Source organism: Pholcus phalangioides, unplaced genomic scaffold, assembly GCF_987345545.1.
Source record: "Pholcus phalangioides strain wild (caught in Gottingen) unplaced genomic scaffold, Ppha-v1.0 ptg000003l_1, whole genome shotgun sequence".
Classification (NCBI taxonomy): Eukaryota; Metazoa; Arthropoda; class Arachnida; order Araneae; family Pholcidae; genus Pholcus; species Pholcus phalangioides.
This window is the reverse complement of record NW_028301596.1, coordinates 45,871,585-45,889,280: the sequence shown is the minus strand read 5'-3', so window position 1 is coordinate 45,889,280 and position 17,696 is coordinate 45,871,585. Positions and strand designations below refer to the sequence as shown.

Here is a 17,696-nt window from a genome sequence, read left to right as displayed (position 1 = left end):
TGTTGAATGTAACCGATATTTTGTCTTGGAAATTATGTGATATTGCTTTTATAAGATCCAAAGTGCTATCGTAAAAACCACATGGGATTTTACCCTTTTTGAGCACTCCGTTTCCTACATCAAACTCGAATGAATTAGTTTGCTCCGTTATGTTATGGAAAGAATGCGGGAATATAAGTTCCGTAAGGGCAACTTCAACATCAGAATCAAATTCCAACGCGTTGGGAAGTTTCACTGTAAATTCGGATAACGTATTTTGCGGGAAGAAATTTAAAGAAGCATGGCTGGGACACGTGAGGTAAAACGAAGACATCTTGCTAAAATAATCACGTTCACTTGATGCGACCGGTATTTATAGCTCCACCCACGAATTGAACTTTTTCGGGTAGTGTAAAAATTTCACATAAAATTCGGTTTTACCGTTTTTCATTTTTCTTTTCCTCAGCACCTTTTCCACTGGAAACGTGTCATCAAGTTTGACTTTCACTAGTTCTTCTGCGTAAAACGTCCCTTTTATCTCTTCTCCCATCAGGTCCTTCAATATATACACTGGTATCACTCTGTCCACACACTGATCCACCACGAACACTTCGTACGAAAAATTTGTTTCGTAACCTTTTTCGAAGGTGTGTTTAAAGCGTGAAATACGCACGTAATCGCCTACTTGAAATTTCTGTTTCACTTTTTTTTCATGTTTTCCATACAGGTTACCCCACACCTGCTTCTCGTTCTCTTTGTTAACATCCACTGGGCACATCTTTATGCTCCGATGGTATGTGTTATTATAGCTGTGCATCAGATCCGGAAGAACCTCCACATATCTGTAGGTGTTTTTCGCCACGAAATACTTCCACATCTTAGATTTCAGTGTTCTGTTGAATCTTTCCGCTATAGCCGCTTTAATAGTATCATTCTCAGTGGTAAAAAATTTGACTTTTCTTTCTTTGAGAAATTTTTGAAAAATTCTGTTCTTGAATTCCGTGCCTTTATCAGTTTGCAAAGCCATTGGCTGTCTCTCATTAAATATATTTCGGAACGCTTCAACAACACTCTTTCCCGTTTTATCTTTTAACGGCACGGCCCATGCGTATTTCGATAACACGTCTATACATGTTAATAGATATCGATAATCATCATTATACCGAGATAAATTTCGCATATCAACCAGGTCCGCCTGAAACTGCTGATCTATACGCCCTACTATTATCCGATTACGAGCGAATTTGTTATTTCTTTTCCTGTGAAGAGTATACGACTTCTCACCTTCCAACCATTCTTTTATTTTTTCACGAGAAACTTTCCCTTTCAAGGCTTTATACAGCGCTTCTATACCACCATAGCTTGCTGCACTACGAGGATTATCGTAAACGTTCTCCATCTCTAAAAAAATAGAGGAGAAGAAGACATTTATATACCGGAAGTCCGTCACCCACTCGCGAAAAAAGAAGTCCGTCGCCAGCCGAAGGGGTGGAGGGAGGGGAGAGACGAGAACAGTGGGGGAGGGGGTAAACCACTTCCGGAACACAGGTGCGCCCCCGGATGCGCCCCTGGCGCCCCTGTTCTCATTCTCTCAATTCTATACTACTCACGATAATACACATGTGATCCTATAGTTGCGGCGTCGACATCAGGGAGCTTACACAAGCCCTGGGTGTGGTGAGTGGGTGAGTTGGTCGTATCGCATCTCGTTGAGGGGTTTCGGATTACACCAGCATAAAATGTTGACCGGTGGAGCGTGATCTGGTAACTGGCGGGTCAAGATCATCCGTATTTTCGCTGTCAGAGTCGCTAGACGGGGGGGTCAGACATGGTATCTTGACGTAGAAGGTGCGAAAAAGCTTCCAAGAAGTTAATTAGTGCAGCAATTTTGTTGTAGTTGAAGGGGCTGCGCATCATACGTCGTTTCCATGCATATTGGTGCACGCTCCAGTCTCCCAAGAAGAAGGAGTGGTACGATTCCGTAAGGGTACATATGGAAACGTAGTGATGGAGATCGCCGATTCCCCCGCAGGCGCAGAAGTGGTTATTCGAGGCCTTAAACCTCTTCAAGTACGTCGGGAAGGGACCATGTTCCGTGTAAAAGATGATTTTCGTCCTTGACCACACCTCCCGACCACGTGAGACCGTTGGGACAATGAGGTTAACGTTGGTGGAAGTCTCCTCCGCATTCCATATGAGTTGCCACCTGCGGAGGACCAGCGTAGCAAAATGTGACTTCGCGTGCGAAGCTGGCAGCGGGAGAGTGATGGCAGAAGTGGCTGTCGTGGTGCTTTTTGCTAGGGTGTCGGCCTCCTCGTTGCCTTTAAATCCTTGGTGGGCTTTAATCCATGAAAGGCGTATGCGTGGGTGCAGGAGGAGGGTATTGCGAGTGTCGTTCACCAGTTGGGTTCGGTTGAACGGGTTTGATATGGCGTGGAGGGAAGAGAGGCTGTCAGTGAAGATCATAGAAGGTTCAGAGCATGATGAAGCGAAGCGGACCGCTTGGAGAATGGCAAAGATCTCGGCTTGGAAGATCGAGTTGAAATTGTTGAGTCGGGAGCTCCAGTCTTGTACTCGGACATGGTTGCGGAATGCCACGAATGCAGAGGCCACGCCGTCGGAGTTCTTGGAGCCATCTGTGAAGATCTGCCACTGTTGTTCGTTGAATGGCGCCTGGAAAAGAGCAATTTGGTCCGTGGGCAGCTCCTTTGACGGGTGCTGGGGAACGCTGGGGACCGGGCGTTCAAACCTGTCGGCCAGGAATCTCACGTTAAAAAACGTGACGTCTTCCCTGAACATAAGCAGCCGAACCTGGCGATTCTCCGCTTGCAGAACGAGGCCCAGAGGAGGGTTGTGGGTGGCCAGCTGGAGTACCTTGTTCGACGTGGACCTGTATGCTCGAGTGATGAACAGGAGGTGCGGGCGCTGAAGAGCCTGAACCGCCCTTGAGAGCCTGACGCCGGGGTCGGAATACCATATGGATGCACCGTAGGCCACTTGCCTGACAATTATCTGACGATAGAGGGTATTCCGGAACTCCTTGTCGTAGCCCCAATTCGAGCCTGAGAGTCGCCTGAAGTCTTTGAGCATCTTTGCCGTCTTCTTCTGCAAGTACGACACGTGCGAGAGGAAGTTAAAGTTCTTATCAATAATTATCCCTAGAACCTTAATTGATGAGGCATGCTTTAGCCTGACGTTGTTCAGTTTGAACGAGGGCTTCTTCAGGCGCTTGTTTGGCCACAGGACCAGTGATTTGGATGGTTCCACCTGAAGGTCGTTTTCCTGGAGCCATCTGGAGATCGTAGGGAGAACGATGCGTCCCAGTGACGTGACATTCTCCGAGCTTGAGTGGACTGTGTCACATTTCCATTTCAATAATTAAGTGGTTCGTGAAACAGTTCTAGGTCACTTAAGCAGCATACGGCACATTCAACTAAGCGGCCCGCGACACCTTTTCAAACCACTGAAGTGGCCCACGCTCTCCAAAAGGTTGAGCACCCTTGCTTTTACCCCTTTTCTATCACGGACGAAATATTTCGTCCAAACTCCAGTGAAATAAATTCAATCTAGTTCTTGGTGTTTTCTTTCCTCTCCTCATCATCTCAAAGCTTTATTGTAACCCTACGAATGGAATTTTATCCCTCCGCGTTTTTTTTTCTGTACTCCTGTTAGTGATCCCCCCCACATACTTTTTACAATATATACACGTAAGAGCGAAAGAAAACACGTAGGGTGAAGGTGAAAAGAGAAATCTACTATATACATTCTCTTCATCTACTCTTATGTATAATCTGTTTTTCTTTTTCAATTAATTTTTCCTTCCTTTTCTGCTGTTTTCTTCATTCATCTGTTTCTTAACGTGCGGTTAGGTTAGGACAAGGTTACCAGATTTATCTCCGATTACATCAAATAGGAATCATCCAAATTTGTTGCCCAAACTTGTACTTTGAGGGGGGATTGAGCGGTACACACCGAACCCCCTCTTCAAAATAATGTCATGCATATTTTTAAATGAAGTAAGCTTTCTTCCGATTTTCAGCTGGTTGAAACCAAGAGGTGTAGGGAAAAGTGTTCCATTGCGTGTGGGAAATCAGCTTCACACAAAATGCCCGGGATTGCTAAATTAGGGGACGAAGCGAAGTACCTCGTCAATTCGCTTAAAGGGTTAACTGTTGTATAATATGGTCATTTTGGCACTGAAGTCATGGGATACCTCTTAATATCGTGTGGGACTCCTTTTACCCGACGAAGTGCAGCAATATATTAAGAGGTATCCCATGACTTTTGGCACTTCAGCACTGAAGTCATGGGATACCTCTTAATATCGTGTGGGACCTCCTTTTACCCGGCGAAGTGCAGCAGTATATTGAAAGGTATCCCGTGACTTTTGGCACTTCAGCACTGAAGTCATGGGATACCCCTTAATATCGTGTGGGACGTCCTTTTACCCGGCGAAGTTTAGCAATATGTTAAGAGGTATCCCATGACTTTTGCATACTGCGTAGTAAGCGTATATCAACTGCGTTAGGTTGCTATATTTTGGTGAGTTCCAAAGTGAGGTGATGCATGAATTCCCCCAAATGAAAGGGGTTCGACCCTGTGGGTTCCATCGGAATTTTTTTTTTTTTTTTTTTGTCTTGACCTGCATTATGTACTTCGGTTTCAATGGCAGAGTTCTGGACACACACACACACACACCCTGTATGTGCACCTTACGAATTATGGTATCCATCGAAACTTTACTTGGTCTGCAAAAGCTAATGCGGGTAGGGCTGTTCCTTCGAGGTAGGATCTTGGGTCTCTGGTAGTTATTTTACCAGGGTTATGAATGCTATTATCTACTGCATAAAATCGTGCATACACCGCGTAAACATTCCTCTGGAGAATTTATTATTTGATATGATACAATAATAATGACATGATATAATAACAATGACAATATAATAATCACATGTCTCGACACAAACATGTCTCTTTAGTCGAGTAATACACATCTTAGCGTGTTGGTGGTGCAATTTTAAACGTTTTAACCTATGTTGGCCAGGGCCGCCTCAACACATGTGCCCTTCCAGGCATGACTCCAGGGCCTGAATTGAATGAGAGGCCTCGGGATAATGCGATTTGGAACTATTACTTTAGAAATTATGCTTGGAAACTTGTAAGCAGGTACTTCGAGGTATGTAGGGATTCCAGAAAACACCACTTTGCCCTGGGACCCATGGTGTTGCTGAATACCACCTGTGCTATGGGCCATCAATTGGGTTCTGAGCAGCACAAAACTCCCCCAATCAGTAATTATCTAGGTGGTTTAATCACCCTCGTATGGATCTTGCCTGGAGACCCTCTGCGTGTATATTTCACGTTCACTACTCGAGTCATGGATCGCTCGCGTCGAGGATCATAACTTGAATATCGCTTGCATCGTGTGGATCACAACGAATATCAACAGCATAGCCGTCAGTCCCAATATGAAGTACATGACTTTAGCGTAGCAGTTGAAGATATAGTCCTCCTCCTTGTCCGTGAGCTCGGCGAGTAGCGCGAACGCGCTCGATGTCCTGGACACGTGGACGCCGCTGAAGGAATTGGACCGAGACCTCGGCAGCGGCACGCACAGCGAGAACGCCTCGTTTCCGCCGTTGTCCGCGACGAACAGCGAATGCGAACGTTGCCTCTGGAATCCGGGCGTCGTCGTCACTTGCAGCTGCGACGAAGCGATCGTTATCTGAGGTTGCGACAGGTTGCGTACTGCTGATCCGTTCGCGCAACCCGGCGGTTTCGTCGACGCAGCTGCTGAACTGATCGCAGCGCGATCTCTGTAAACCGATGAACGGCGGTGGTACAGACGCATCTCTCTCTCTCTCTCTCTCTCTTCTTTGCGATTCTCTTGATTCTCAGGGGCCTTTTCCCACTCGCCTCATCTGAAATAGAAAAAAAACAACACCTAAAAATCTAGAAATTGAATTTCCTACCGAATGAATAGGAAAAAGTTTGTTCTGTAGGACAGGGGTGGTCAACAAGTGGCCCGTGAGGTGGATTTTGTCCCACGACTAGGTAAAATTACTGTAGACCTGATTGACCCCCTTTACGATCAGGCAGGGCCGCAACTAAGGGGGAGCAGGCAGGTCTCGTGCCTCGTGCGCTAGACCCGAGGGGGGCGCAAATTTCATTCTGAAACCTCTCCTTCAACATTACAAGAGGGCGTCAAAATGGGCGCTTGCCCCGGGTGACCAAGCATCTAGTTGCGGCCCTGCGATCAGGGACGTAATATTGCGTCCAAATGTCAGTGGAATAAATTCTATCCAACTGCCTGTTATTCCACCTCTGCGCGAATTTCCTCATCGCGAAGCTTTACTGTGACCTTATGAAACAAAGTTGTGTGTGTTTCCCCCCCCCCCAAGTTCTCCACGGTATTCCCCCCACATATAGCCTAATGTGTCTCTCATAACAATCCTTCTATTATATACATGGAAGTGAGAAAAAGAACACGTAGGTGAGAGCGGAAAAACGAGGTAATGTACATCCCTTATCTCTCTGTAACACTTTCTTATCTGATTATCTACTGTCTGTACCTTCTCCAATCCTTATCGTTTTTCTTTCTTTTTCTTTCTCTCCCTTCCCTTTTTTTAACGTGCTTACAAGGCTGCCATATTTATCGCCTATACGTCTAATACAGACCATTCAAATTGATCATCAAACCAACAGCTTGTACGCGAAGGGTTAACATACTGTTATTCATTTTTTCTGGTGATGATAGTAATTGAACATGCTCTCTCATCAAACTGCCTTTCCGTACACACGTATTGCTCTTAAAATATGTTATGAGCATTTTCATCCCATTTCTTTCTGCCACCTCGTTGGACAAGTTGCCTTTTTGTGGCTTCTGAATTTCTAGCTGAATGCATATTTGGGGTTCTGCTCACAGTGACGAAACTTTTTCGAAGTAGATGCCAACTCACAATGACACCTCGAAATTACAACCGACGTAGGTGAGACGTAGACTCTAAAAATTCTTAAACTATAACTGGGCAAGGGAGCCGCGAGTCGAAAATGTTTGAAAACCACTGTATTAGGGGGAAGTGTTGATGCAGAGAGGATTTATGGTCGGGGGGGGGGGCCTTTTGAGGGCGATGTCTTCAGCTGTTCGGACTTCTCTGGGTCTGGATGCCGTTAAGTTCCCCCCGTGGACTACGATCTCAGAACACAGAGTAGGGGTCACAGTCGGTTTCGGGGGGTACCCCCCGACAAACCAGTCACGGCCCAGGCTCTGTCCCTCCAGAGATATAAGCTTTTTACCCTTGCAAAAAAAAATATCCATGTACCCCCCCCCCCCGTACCCATCCATTACTCTCAGCCTCTATCTTGAATTAAAGCTCACGACATCACGTATATCTTTCCGTATTTTCACGACATTGAACTGGAATTTGTATATATAAGTTGCATCATGTATCTGGCAACCAAATTATGAAAAAATAAAATACATATTCGACGCTTGCGCAATTAAAAATTAATTACTAAAAGTGCTCAGTTACTCAGTTCTCATTAAATAATAACATGTCACATTCTAAATTCCTATGCAGGGTGTAGTGCAAGATTTTTTGCACATTTCATAAAAATTGACTGGAAAACTCCGCATGTTATAAACACAAAAACATGCGAAGAAAATTGGAATTTTTATAGAAAACATTTATATTTTCGTGAATGTACGTGCTGTGCTCACGAAAATGCGCGCAAGTATTGCACAAAAAGTTAGCAAAATGGGTTTTTTTCGAAAGTTGTGCGTCTCGTTTGCAGTTATTTATTATACAGGGTTCATTATTTAATTTTTTGCCGGTCCCTTAAACGTGACTAAATTTTCACTGGAAATATTGATATATACGCATAGGCTCCACGTGACCGAAATTTCAGAAGATTTAGTCCAGTAGTTTTCAAGAAATTCCAGAAACAATGTATAAACTCTCCAATAAAAGGACACAGACTTTGCGAAATACTGTGTATGTCTATTATTTACTCAAACCCATGTAGATATCGTTTATAATTGGGACATGAGAGAGAAATTCAAATTTGTCTATTATTAATTCTTCAAGTCTGACTTGATATCTCGAGTCAGAAGGCCATAGAGTGAGAAACGCTGCTTCTAGAGGACAGGACCACAACTTGTCACGTCACCCGGGGCAAGCACTCATTTTGTCCCCCCCCCCCCCCCCACATTGGGGGGTACTATTGGCGTTTCCAGCTTTGATGCACTTCTGCAAACGCCAGAAAGGGAGAGGAAAAACAGCGAGGGTCATAAGACCAAACACGAATTCGCGTGGGATCAAGTTGAAAAGACTTATGATCCGGCTTATTAGACGCGGCCACGCCACGACGGAGTCCAAACAATGGCATCGTCCCAAATGTCTGGCGTCCAATGAGTCACGCTCAAACGGCCGCGTCCAAACGTCCCGTTCCGTTGTATCACTAAAAAAATGTCCACAGAATAAAATTTTATTTGATAAAATGACCTAAAAATGATCTATTGTTCGAAGATATGACGGATCGCTCAAAAATGTTTAAAATATGACCAATTGCTCGAAAATGCCCCAAACATGACTTGTGATAAAAAAAAATATGACATGATTTATATCATGACAAATATGACACGTCATAAAAATCCGAGCCCTAGTTATAACGAATATCGGATATTTCTATGCTGACCTTATTTCCTCGAGAAAAATACGGGAAATTGAGATTCCAAATACGGGACATCGCCAATTATCGCCAAGAATGACATCAAAAGTGAAGAAAGTTGCCAAATATTGCTGAAATTACGGAAAAATCGCAACGGCGGGAAATGAAGCAATATATACTGCAAATTGCAGTAGATCAAAATGAATTCCACGAAATAAAACGTCCACCAAGACAAATGTGGGAGATAAATGGTTATAGTTGTAATTATCATAATATAATTTATGAGTTGAAAAATAATTTCAGTCTTTGACTTCATTATTCATTCTTTCACCCAATGAAGAATGGAAATCTAAGTCGGCGTCATATAAAAAACGGTAAAAACCGGGACACTTTTGCGAAAAAATCGGAACGGCCAGAAAAAGAAAAAAAAACTGGGACTGTCCCGTGAGATACGGGACGTATGGTCACCTTAATACTAAATCTCGTCCATATTCCTCCGCGGAATTTCTAAAGAATTGGTACATGTTGGAATATGTGTGTACGCATAGTGAACCTTGTATAGTCACCCTTAGATATTGCGAATATTCGTCACGTTCCCCCGCGACTTTATTAAATCCTTTATTTAATTCCGTCCCTCTATTTGTGACGACGTCACAAAACGTCTTCATTAGTTACAAGCGAATATTTAGTAGATGTCGATGCATTTTCTTTCGAAAAAAAGAAAAACATCTCGTTTTGTGAGAGATGCGTGTTCTATTTATATTACTTGCTGCAGGTACCTTCTCAGATGTGCGTCAATCATTCGTTGTTATTTGAATTATTCATTGTGAGTCATACACCTGTGTACGTATTGCGTATGCACACACTTACACACGTTTATGTTATGCGGAATGCCGTATGTGTGTTGTTGTCGAAAATGGCAGCTGCTCGAGTAGTCATCATTTGGAGTTCCCTTCAAAAAGAAAAAAATGGTTTCAAAGACATGGAGAGAGGAAATGATGCGGGTTCGGTTATTATCATCATCATCGTATCGGGTAAATACGACATTTGTGTGTGTGTGTTCAGGTGTTTTCCCACGAAACTGTGGCCGTATGTTTGCTGGAGATATTCGATACTCAATGTCCATACCCTGAGCATTATTTCTTATTTTCAATACGGCGATGACTGCGGTAGACGCCGCTTATTGCAATCACGGATATTGTTGTCACTTTGGCTAAGTACGGAAAGGAAAAATGTCATATCATGAGAACAAAATGGTTCATAGTTATGCAAGGATGACGTCACTCTCCGCTACCATACGAACTTCATACTTATCGGGAATTTCTTTCACTTTTATCCCCACGTTTCACTCGGTTTTTTAAATAATAACACGATGTTTTCCCCCGAATTTCTTTTTTTTTTTTTTTCAATTATTCAATTTCTTCACATTTTCCCTTAATTTCTTTCACTTTTCTCCTTCATTTCTTTCACTCGCCCACTTTTCTCCTTAATTTCTTTCACTTTTCTCCTTCATTTCTTTCACTCGCCTCCCTATTTTCATTCACTTTTTCCCCCTTAATGCCATTCACCTTTTCCTTAATTTCTTTCACTTTTTTCTTTAAATTCCTTTCGCTTCCTTTCCATTTCTTTCGCTTTTCCCCTTTTTAATTTCTTTCCCCTTTTCCCCTTAATTCCATTCACTTTTTCCCCTTGATATCTTTCATTTCCTCCATATTCGCTTTCACTTTTCCCCTTGATATCTTTCATTTCCTCCATATTTGCTTTCACTTTTCCCCTTAATTTGTTACACTTTTCTCCTTAATTTCTTTCACTTTTCTCCTTCATTTCTTTCACTCGCCTCCCTATTTTCATTCACTTTTTCCCCCTTAATGCCATTCACCTTTTCCTTAATTTCTTTCACTTTTTTCTTTAAATTCCTTTCGCTTCCTTTCCATTTCTTTCGCTTTTCCCCTTTTTAATTTCTTTCCCCTTTTCCCCTTAATTCCATTCACTTTTTCCCCTTGATATCTTTCATTTCCTCCATATTCGCTTTCACTTTTCCCCTTGATATCTTTCATTTCCTCCATATTTGCTTTCACTTTTCCCCTTAATTTGTTACACTTTTCTCCTTAATTTGTTACACTTTTCTACTTAATTTCTTTTACGTTTAACTAACTTGAATAATAAAATTCAAATTGGCTTAATCAATTAAATATTTGATTAATTCTTTTTTTTTTCTCCCTAATTTCACTTAATATTTCCTCTAATTTTTTTTTTAAATTTCATTCATTCTCAATTCTTCCATTTTGTCCTAATTTCTTCCATTTTTTCTTCCCAAACTTCACACAATTTTTTTTTGTCAATTTCTTTCTTTTTTTCATCTCACTTAATTATAATTATTTTTAAAATTCTTCACAATTCGACTTACACTCAAAACGTAACTTTCCAATAGAATTTCGCAATAAATTTAAAATTTAACAAAAAAAAAACAATATTTTTGTTATATAAATAAAACTCCATTCCAAAGTGATGCAGAATTTTAAAAGAATTGAACTTTTCATTAGAACTAATCGATGATATTAATTTAGGAAATGTAATTATTTTATGTAATCCATGTACAAATAAAATTATAATTTATAAAAATTGAATCTGATTAAAATTCACATGCTAAAGATCGTGTCTATTTTCTCCACACAATGTACGTTATTATAATATATTTCTTTCAAACACTACGTGCGTCACCGATGTCAAGGGATGACGTCATCGGCGTAATCCTTATCAATATTAACTCGAGATACCGAACGGGTTACCGAAACATAAACATATGTATATACCGTTTATTATTTCATTATTAATCTTAAAAATAGAGATCGAAGATCAACTTTTTTTTTGTTTGTGTGTGTGTGCTTTTATCTTATTCATCCGATAACAAACGCGTAATAACATTGTCCGGAAAATAAAGATGGCTTGGTTAGGAATAGTAATGTTGCGTTCGTTATTTTTAGCGGTCGATTGCGTGATCGAAAGCGTATATCAATCATGATGTGACGATTCGAATGACATGTGCCACGTGTAAGAGACACCGAAATTCCGTTTCGTGTAATAATCGTTTCATATAGTAGCGGGATTGATAAAGTTAAGGGGGAGTCACAGAAGCGCGAAGAAAACATTGTGGGTGTGCTGGACGTCCCGTATATACGGGACTCAAGCGCGTACGCAGGTCTGAAGGCCCTTTTCGAAACATTTTTTTTTTCTTCAGAAATTATTGGGGGGTGGGCGACTCAGCCAACACCTTCTAAAGGAAGGAGAGGAGGTGTCTTCTCAGGGGCTTCAGAGTAGGGTTGTTGGTTGTGGTCCTTCTTTGGGGGGGGGGGGTGTTGGCTCAGCCCCCTTCAAAATTTATTGGTGGGGCCTCAAATGGCCTCGGCTCCTAGGTTCCGGCGCCTGTGATGGGAATGAATGAAAGAGTCAATGTGAATGATGGTTAATACAAGATGGCCGCAAAAACATACGGCTACCAAAAAATGCTCCCATATTAAGATGTTCTCAGAATCTTACATGATAGCTAGATATTATATTCTCTGGTCGAAGAGAAATAGCTCCGAGATGGCCACGTAGGTATCGGGCTGCCCACAATATATTCTCCCTGCCGAGAGGTTGGAATGTTTCCCGATGGCTAGGTACTTACCAAAGCCCCCTAGATACTATTAGTTTTCTACATGTTAGTCATACTTACCTAGATACTGCATTAGTAGCATATACTACTTTCTTTCTTTCCATCCGAGCACAACTCAGGTCTATCACTATCTATGGGTGATTTACCAGCTAGTGAGTTGTGTGCCGGAAGTAGCATATACTTTATCTTTATCTGAAACCGACTATAGCTCAGGCCTACCACAATGAAGTGTAAGTAGCATATACTACTAACAGCAGAGTTCGAAATCATTAATGGTCCACTGGTCCGAGACCACTGATTAAACAATCGGACCACCGAGAAAAAAAATTCTGGTGGTCCGGGGAGACCAGTAGCGAAAAACTTTGCACCCATCTCCCCGTGCTGATACATTGATCGCGGAAAAATCTCCGACGGGGGAATCACCGATCCACAGTGGATTTTTTATGGCTTTTTGCAGCCTGTTGGTGGTACATCACACTTCTAAATGCTAATGTATTTGATAAAATTAATTATTATTATTATTTAGAGCAAATTTCATTCGGAGGACCAGTCTTGATGTCTGCGGACCATTAAGTTCTCGTATTCACTCGGACCAATGACTGTTATTTTTCAATGCTAACACTGCTAATAATATCTAGAAGAATTGGTACGACCTCCTCTCAGAGACGCATTTATGGTTTTTCCACCTGCGGGTTATATGCACGAATTTTGCCTCCCTTCTCCCATTATAAACTAATTTTCTTGCCTACTCTTTCCTCGAATTTGCCACCCTGTGCTATAACCCGCTGGGATGCCTCCCCCCCCCCTCCTGTAAGAAACTTCAGAGCCGCCCTTAGGGGGTGTGTGACAGGTGCGGTCGCACCGGGCCCCGCACTTACTGTAATAATAGTTCCATTCATAAATTCTGGAATTCTGGATTTTCATCTAGAAAGAAATAATCCTGGAATTTTCTGAGTTTTCATCAATTTCTGGAGTTACTTACGGTGCTGGAATTATTTCTTGCATTTATTCTGAATTTTAAAATGGACGCGTTGGAATTTTTTTTTCTTTTTGCATTTTATCTGAATTTTCATTTTCTAAATTTTCGATCACTCTTCCCCCACCCCGTAATATTCTCGCAATACCTAATTCGGGGCTAAGGGAGGGGGCCCGAAATTAGCAAGACGCCTCTGGCCTGCTATTATTTTTGCACCGGGCCCCGCGTCTGGTAAGGACGGTCCGAGTAACCTGTGCCTCTAGGTCACTCCCACGCTCACAAACTCTCCAAGTCATTCTTGGTCATTCACATGCTTGCACATTGCTTTAGTCATTCACATGCTTGCACTTTCTTTGGTCATTCACATGTTTGCGCATTGCTTTGGTCATTCACATGCTTCACATTGCTTTGGCCATTCACATACTTGCACATTACTTTGGTCATTCACAGGCTTGCACATTGCTTTAGTCATTCACATGCTTGCACTTTCTTTGGTCATTCACATGTTTGCGCATTGCTTTGGTCATTCACATGCTTCACATTGCTTTGGCCATTCACATACTTGCACATTACTTTGGTCATTCACAGGCTTGCACATTGCTTTGGTCATTCACATGTTTGCGCATTGCTTTGGTCATTCACATGCTCGCGCATTGCTTTGGTCATTCACATGCTTCACATTGCTTTGGCCATTCACATACTTGCACATTACTTTGGTCATTCACAGGCTTGCACATTGCTTTGGTCATTCACATGTTTGCGCATTGCTTTGGTCATTCACATGCTCGCGCATTGCTTTGGTCATTCACATGCTTCACATTGCTTTGGCCATTCACATACTTGCACATTACTTTGGTCATTCACAGGCTTGCACATTGCTTTGGTCATTCACATGTTTGCGCATTGCTTTGGTCATTCACATGCTTGCACATTGCTTTGGTCATTCACATGCTTGCACATTGCTTTTGATCACTCACATGTTTACACAGATTTGGTCTTCTGATCGCTCACCGAACCGACATGGTTCCTTACTTTATAGGTCCCTCTTTTGATCATTTAAGCGTTTACAAATGCTCTAGGTCACTCACGCGCTCATAACTCTCTAGTAGGTCACTCTAACTGGCCCATTCCCTTACTGGCAGAGGCGAATTTACTTAGGGTTATAAAATTTTGCCGCGCTTCTGCCATTCTACAAATATTCTTGGTCACTCATTCCTCAAATCTGCCGCTCCTCTGAACTTGCCGCCCTATTCTATTTTAGCCCGCTAAGCCAAAATGGCAGATGTTGCTCGTTTGGGAAGACACGTCACAGACCAGGAGGGGGGGGGCAGCCAAAACAGAGTTGCACTTACTATACACGGGGCTCAGTGAGAAAATAATAACGGGGCTAGGTGTAACTCAACGGTTTCGGGGCACCAAAAATTTCTATTTAACCCCCTTTGCTCCGATTTTACTTGTTTTGTTGGTGGGAGGGAAATTGGCATCTTCTATTTCAGGATGTAACTAATGAGAGAACCATTTCCCGCAACTAACGAAAGAAATAGTTTCAGAATTGATGAGAAATCATAATTAACGCGAGTAAAGTAGCAGAATTGATGAAAATTCAGAATCAGAGTTAATGAAAGGAAAACAATTCAGAACTAATGAATGAAAAAAATTTCAGAATTGATGAAAGTTCATAATTAATGAATATCCAGAATCAACGGAAGAAAATTTCAGAATCGTTGAAAATTCTGAATAAATAAAACAAATAATCCCAGAATCTATGAGAGAATCAACAGAATCAACGGAAAAAATGATTCTAGAGTGTGTCCATTCGAATTCAGAATTAATGCAAAAAATAATTTAAGAATTGGTGAAAAAGCCTCCAATAATTTATTATGAATGTGGAGGGCCCGGTGCGACCGCACCTGTCGCGCACTCCCTAAAGCCGGGTTTTCCTAGAACTTTGGCGCCGTGTGCAGCGGGAAAAAGCTAATTGGTTTCAGGTTTTTATAACCGGGCCCTTCACATCAATTTAAAAACCTGAAATTCAGGTTTTTTTCACCAATCAGCGTTTTCACACTGCGTGCGCTGTAGAAACCTGGCTTAAGGGCGGTTCTGAGCTAAAGCTATTAATAGGGCGAATATAATAGGGCTATATAATAGACCTAGAAGGGGCGGCAATGAGAAAAAAAAAACTTTTCAGCATGGATGAATTAGTTTCGAAGACTATAGATATAGTACTTTCTTGTACTCTATAGTACTCTCCCCCACCTTTCCCTCCTGGGGCTGAAAGTGCTCCATCCCTCAAATACGGGAGGGATTCGTGGAAGAACCCTATCTTGTAGCATATGAAAGATCCCAGCCTGGAGGCCTCGGCTGTAGGATGGGGGGAGGGGAAGGGCATCACAGGTTGCACAAGAAGTGATATGACTAAACAACAGGAGGACAGACCCGGCGTTGGACTCCAATCAAACGGGCCTCGAAATTTTCGAATTAGAGTCGACGTCCGTTAGAACGACCTCCTCGTTACACGGAAAAGTGACGTTATATTGGGAAGTCGTAATATCCAACAGTAATGTCAAACAATTTCGGCAAACAAAAAAAAAACAAGAATTTTGTTCGTTTTTTTGCAGAGAAAGAAACGGAGCAGCGTTGGCATCTCGGACGCCGTATTGGATTCAATGATCGGTCGCTATATTGGATGATAATAGCATGGGATGCATGGAAAAAGATTTAGGACTTATCGTTCCGGTTGTTATAATGGAACGGTCGCAGTAACGTATGGTCGTTATAACGGGCGTCTACAGTATATTACACCAATACAGGATTTTTTTAATACGTAAGTTAAGCTCAAATAGGCACCTGAAATATTTAATAACTCATTACGTACTGTTTCCACGATCATTACTTGGTGGCCTCTTAAAAAAAAATCGAATACACAGTTAAATTGTATTCAAATAATTTATAATAAGTGTTTCGGGTAAAATAATTAATGTATTCATTACTTGCCTCTTCAGAGTGATGATTTCCGCTCCTTCCCCTTCAATCGATTCAAATCCAACAAAAAAAAAAATCGATGAGAAATTATAACTGATTGTAATCGATTATAATCCTAGTATGATGTATTTTTCCCAACATGAGCGGCATTAGTTGTTGCTTATCGGAAGAACATTTTTATTCGAACGTTCGGTCCGAGCTGCGTTAGAAGCACTTTTGACAAGGGAAAAAAAAGCGATAAAATGAGATGTTTTAGTTCCCGATCGGTAGATGGCGCTCTCAAAGATAATCACCTGCTTGTTGGAAAAAGTTGTGTGTGTGCGTGTGTGTACAGTCGAATCCCGTTATAACGATCATTGCAAAGCGCACTACTGCAACAGGAATTAGCAGAGTCATGATGAAGGGGGTTTGACGGGTTATGACTACCCATTGGAACCCCGATTCACCAATTATGGTTTTCGGTTTTTTTTCCCGTTATAGCGAACTCCAAGAGACCGGAGAAATCACTTCATTATAACGAAATTTCGTTATAAAGGAATTCTAGGTTTTTGCATCGTTCCTATGTAAACTTATCTGGGGGATTAGAAAGGTGTTCGTTACAACGAGATTTTCGCTATGACGATATTCGTTAAAACGGGATTCCACTGTATAAATCAAACAAATATTTCGAGTACAAAACAAAAAAAATCGACTCCAGGGTAGGGGGGAGAATATGCTTGTCCCCCCCTATGCCCCCCTGAAATTTAGACAATCCTATGGACCTCCCCCACCCCTTATATAAAGGAGGCTGTTCGACAGTTCAATACCTCGGAGAGCTTAACTTGTAAAAGAAATTATCTCGCCCCTTGATGGGACACTGCATTCCTCAAAGTTTTTCGGGATTTTATACTCAAAGGCGTTCACTGTTCAACCTTTTGGAGGGTCCCGGCCGATTCCTTGGTTTAGAAGGGTAGAGGGGTCACGTGAATTATCCAAAAATGTGCCTCGAGTCGCTTGAGTGACCTGGAAATGTGCCGCCAGGAATTTTTAGTCATCTGGAAATGTGCCACAGCTAATTTAAGTAATCTGGAAATGTGCGTGTGCGCGCTTCGAGTCGCTTAAATGATATGGAAATACGCTTTGAGTCGCTTAAATTGTTTATAAAAATGCCACGGGGTGGGGGGGGGCACTTATGGGATCTGGGAGCGTGCCGCGCGTAACTTAAAGTAATCTGTGCAAATGGATCGAGTCACTTGAATGAACCGGAGTTGTGCCGTGGGTCGCTCAAGTGATTAGGAAATGAGCGTGGTGGTCGTTTAGATGATCTGATGTGTGTGCCGTTGACAGAATTTTTCCAAGCTGAGGCATAATCGACCTTTAGAGGGGAGGGCATAGAAGGCTTGGGGGGGGGGGATTTAAGTTTAAACCCTTCAAAAAGCATTTAAATTAACAGAA

At 42.1% G+C, this 17,696-nt stretch overlaps 1 protein-coding gene across 1 annotated transcript; it reads right to left on the bottom strand.

The window, feature by feature from the left end:
• Nucleotides 1-4,861: 4,861 nt before the first annotated feature.
• On the bottom strand, nt 4,862-16,477 carry LOC149088689 (uncharacterized). The gene is made up of 2 exons (XM_089248969.1): nt 16,275-16,477; nt 4,862-5,900 (listed from the first exon to the last, which is right to left on the bottom strand). Exon 2 carries the CDS (start codon nt 5,828-5,830, stop codon nt 5,378-5,380), a length of 453 nt encoding a protein of 150 aa, XP_089105095.1. The 5' UTR covers nt 5,831-5,900; nt 16,275-16,477; the 3' UTR covers nt 4,862-5,377.
• Nucleotides 16,478-17,696: the final 1,219 nt, after the last annotated feature.

What these genes read in the sequence shown, in the direction of transcription:
- LOC149088689 (XM_089248969.1), bottom strand. Translation starts at nt 5,830, where the DNA reads ATGCGTCTGTACCACCGCCGTTCATCGGTTTACAGAGATCGCGCTGCG.